This window comes from Limulus polyphemus, unplaced genomic scaffold (assembly GCF_000517525.1).
Source record: "Limulus polyphemus unplaced genomic scaffold, Limulus_polyphemus-2.1.2 Scaffold1725, whole genome shotgun sequence".
Lineage (NCBI taxonomy): Eukaryota > Metazoa > Arthropoda > Merostomata > Xiphosura > Limulidae > Limulus > Limulus polyphemus.
The window spans coordinates 37528-42254 of NW_013667335.1; the positions used below are offsets into that span (position 1 = coordinate 37528).

Below are 4727 nucleotides of genomic sequence, written 5' to 3' on the forward strand. Positions count from 1 at the left end.
ACTATAGTATACTTATACGTATATATATATATAGTATACTATATATGATTAAGTGCATTGTTAATTCAACGTTACCTCCATCTTTAACAGTACAAATTAAGTGAGATATTACTGATAGGTAAAATAGTAACACCAGATTTTAAATATACTGTTTATACTGTATTATGATCAACTTGAAATGTTTATAATTATGAAACTTTTCTGGAAACTAAAGTGAAATTATTCAATGTAAGAATGCTTGATAAAGAAATTTCAAAATTTTTTGTTTTTTTTTTCCAGGGGGAAGGTGATGATTCTGATATTGATATTCATGATGTTGTTGATATGTCGTTATCTGCAAGAGCTGTAGAACAAGCAGAACATCTAGTTAGAAAGGTTTTGGAAGAAGCTGAGCAAGCTGAACTTTTAGTGAGGAAGGCTTGGGAGGAAGCTTGGAAAGTATGTAAAAATTGAATAATAAGTAGTAAAAGTGCTGCCTTGTCTTTTATTGGACAAGTGTGTGAAATTTTTGAGAAAAAAAACATTTTAGCCAAGGGGAAAAAAATGCTTGAAGAATCCACTTGTTTTTCTTACAAATTTTTATGCACCCTTTCATCTCATAAAAAAAAACAAACACAAAAAGTGGAATATAACTTTATGACTTTTATTCAGCAGTGAACATCTCAGTTTTGTTTGGAATGGCATATGCCATGTTTTGCTTCTAAGTTCTACATATATAATTGTTCATGAATTTTATGGTTTTTAAAATTTAATCCATTGAGTTCACTGTGCAGCAGGTAGAATACCCAACACTTGAACTGATAAAAAAAAATTCATGGTTTACATTAGTATTGCCGTGAACAACTATGGTGTTTATATATATATCACGGTTTAAAGCTTTTTGTAATTTTTATTATGTTATTTATTTTTCCTAAAGCTGGCACTCTAACTTACCTGGGTTTCTACTGTGACAAGCAAAGTAATATTACTGTTATATTAACTTAACTATGTTTGTCACTGTGGAATTGTGCGTGTGTGACTAAGAATTTGTGATTTATAGGGATATACACGTTTATATATGTGTGTGTTTTGGGTTGAGCTTTACATTTTTAAATGCTTTTATGTATGAGCTATAATTCCACAGTGAACAATTATCAGGAACTTGTGGGGATCCATAGATATCTGCTCAGAGTTTTTTTTAGCAATAAAAATTAATGTGAATGATGTGAAAAATTACTACTTGTCCAGTGAGCAAAGTATAACTAAAACTTGCTGTGCTGGGCATAAGGAATTATATGAATTCTACACCCTTGCACAAGTAAGTGAAGAAGATGGAAAGTTATAAATAGTTATTAAATAAATTGAACTGCTAAGTTGTCTGAAAAATGCTAATGCTTTAATGGTAAAATTTATGGTAATTATCTGTTTAAAATATATATGTATATGTGTGTTTGTGTGATTTTTAACTTTATTGCTGAGTTTATATGACCCAAATTGCAATGTCATATTACAGATTACTTGAAAGCCTTAATGTAAAAACATAAACATTGTGCCAGAACATCTTTTCATTACTACACATTGGGTTGTTATTTAATGATCTTTTCATATGTTGAACATAATATTTTATCAATAGTCTGACCTGAAGACGAAAGGCAGAAGACTTTCGAAACGTCGTCCTCTACAAAGTTTCATCATGAATACTCTACCTAAACAATCTATCAGAGAATAGTCTGATATTGTTTTGTTAAACCAGGAATCAAAAGTTAATCATCACACATACAGGGTTAAAATGAACCTTTTTTTTATCATTTCCAGTAATTTTATTCTTAAATAATATGTTAATGTAAGTTAAACATGACTTCAGTATAATATCAAGGATGATGATTTTACACAGTGTGTTTATAAAAAAAAATCTGAGTTATTTGTTTCACATGTGAGTAAATTTCTGAAAAACTGTTAATTTAGTGTTAATGAATTGGTCTTGAGAACAAGAACATTAATTTTAGTTTTGTAATCACAATGGTAGCAGAATGTCCAAAGTCTTTGGGGCACAGACTCCAAACCTTCCAGAAACTTAGATGTGAAGTAGTTAAACCAATATTTGTTTTAAGTGAGTCCCCTGTGGACTCGTGTTGTCTGTAAAGTAGTGAATAAAAATAGCACACCCATCTCACTGAATGTAATGCTGATGTTGGAGATAGTACACATAGGAAACTTTTTTAACACATATTGATGTGCTGCTCAGAAAGAACTGGTTTAAACTCAAATAAGATGTTGTTTTAATTATATTTGGTAAATTACAATTTCCCAATCTCCATACTGACAATCACTGAAATTTAGGGTAGGAGATGACTGACGTGAGAATGTTCCTGTTGCCTCTATAATAAATTTTTCAGGCCTTGGTAGAAATCTTCCATGTCCCAACAAAACCCTTTGGTGCAGGTTGTGCAGAACTATTCTGCAACCATAGCAGTCACAACACACTTGAATAAAGAAGTTTGAGGGTCAGTACATGTAGGTTTTTGTTAATCACCCAAGTTGGAAGTTGAGTCTATTGGATGTCACCTCTTGCTGCATCTTCTTTTATTATAGGATTAAACCCAAGTGCTAGGCTGTAAGTATTACAAATTTATTTTTCTTGTTACTGAAGATACATCTGAAGTAGAATTATGAATTTGTACGGACTTTCATAAAATCCTACATTTAAATTACGATTTCATGAACAGCTTTTAGGTGTTATATTATTTTGATATAATTCTTTTGTCATCACCTGTAGTGTAACTTGGCTTGGGTTGTGCTTTTATCATTTAATAGAAATGATAAGCTTATTGGTGAGAAAGGGGAGGAATCATAGCAGTAACTGAATGATGTTGTCAGTCTGAGTTATTGAATATATTTTTCTAAACTATTTATGCATCAAATAGTTTTTAAATCCATAAATCTTTGTTTATGGGGTCCCTAGTAGCATATGAGTCACATACAGAAATTTAAACAAAAATATCATCAATATTGCAATAATTTTCACTAGTTATTGTTAGAGTTCTGTTTGTGTTTTCATTGAAAATGAGTGATTTCACTCAATTTAATTTTTCTTTTTCTATGCAGAATATTGTAACAGGAAAAATCATGAATTCACTCAGTATAATACAATAGACCTTACTGGTTAAAAAACCAGATGGTAATTTAAGGGTTAGAAAGTTCTCTGTTCATTATGCTCTTTAATTCCTAATTTTTTTACATTAAATTCTGAAACCAAATTTTAAGCCAAGTGGATAGGCGGACCCAGAAAACATTAATACAGTACCTTCTTAGTTTACAATACAGTCAATAATCAAAGAAGAAAATAGTCTAGGGATCAACAAGAATGAGGTAACACACAAAAAATTAAAAAGTTTAAAATGTGTACTTAATCTAACAAGTGTTTTTCTTTTACCTGTTATGGTATTACTCAGTTAAAGATTTGTGTTTATTAGCCCCTCACATAAGGTTAAACAATGGTCTTCTTAATTGTTTACAGTAAATAGACTGGTTCTTTCTCATGTTATTCACAGGTTTGTCACTTCACTGCTCTGCCACGTTGGCTTCAAGACAATGACTTTATTCACAGAGGACATCGACCTCCTCTCCCATCCTTCAGTGCTTGCTTTGGTTCCATCTTTCGTATCCATACAGAGACGGGTAATATTTGGACTCACCTTCTGGGTAAGTGGGACTTATCCATGAACTGCAGTTAAACCAGTTTTGTAAAATGTCAAATTATTTCTGAATTTGGCTTCTGTGACTATTTTGTTTTGCTTTGATGACTGAGTGATACATGATTGTGATCTATTTCAATAAAGATGTGATTTTAATGCACCATAAAGTATACTTTTTAATTATTTATCTTTTAATTTTATGCTGGAAATAATGTGTTCAGATTAAAATCCAACTAATATATGCATGTTATTACTGTATTCAAGCATTAGCTATTTCTAAGTTATATTTTTTATTGGAGTTAAGTGAAACTACATCTGATCATTCTTTTTAGATAATCGTCTTCTTGTTACCATAAGTTGCTTAATGATTAGCATGTAGGGCTGTGGATCAAAGGGTCCAAGATTTGAGACATGATGCCACTGAACATCTGCATATTGAACTGTAGGTGTATTATAAAAGTGACAGTTAATCCCATTATTTGGTTCAAAGAGCCAAACAAAGCCTAGAAAATTAGAGATAACTACCTGAATATTACGGGTGTTTAAGCCCATGTGTGAAAAGGTGGCACTCAGTTTAGAGTTCAGTTCTTTATCAGAATTGTTTTCTATTGCTTTAGAAATATATTTTGGACTATAATCATATTAACTGTTTTAATTTTGATAGCTGTAGAGAAATAATTTCACTTGCATATCACAGGAACGTCTTGGCTTTCTAAATTATTTAGATATATTTTAGCCATTACTTGTAAGTTATTTGCCCCTTTTTAATAAAAAAAAAAGTTACATATAGATTTTTATTGGTTAAATTTATTGTATTATAATGTAGCCTTTTTCTACTTATGTTTATATGTATTCTCGCTTATTTTTACTTTGAAAAATTATATTCAACTTCTGTTTCTGAGCATTCTAATTTTGAAGTGAGTTAATGGTGTGATATAAGGTGGACAGTAATATATGTCACTGCCGTATTGTCAGTCATTGCTAGGCTTAGTTATAAAGTTGGTAGCATAGCAGCCAGCCTCTACTTGATGTTTTGGCTTGTAATGGGTCAAA

General features: G+C 30.9%; 1 protein-coding gene across 6 annotated transcripts in view; it reads left to right on the forward strand.

Moving 5' to 3' along the window:
- LOC106464716 (adiponectin receptor protein-like) overlaps positions 1 to 4727 on the forward strand; it is a 35455-nt gene that overhangs the window by 9175 nt on the left and 21553 nt on the right. For all 6 annotated transcript variants that reach the window (XM_022392484.1, XM_022392483.1, XM_022392488.1 and 3 more), the window contains 2 exons: positions 280 to 438; positions 3531 to 3681. In XM_022392484.1, coding sequence (XP_022248192.1) covers positions 280 to 438; positions 3531 to 3681 — 310 coding nt within the window. The remainder of the gene's footprint in view (positions 1 to 279; positions 439 to 3530; positions 3682 to 4727) is intronic.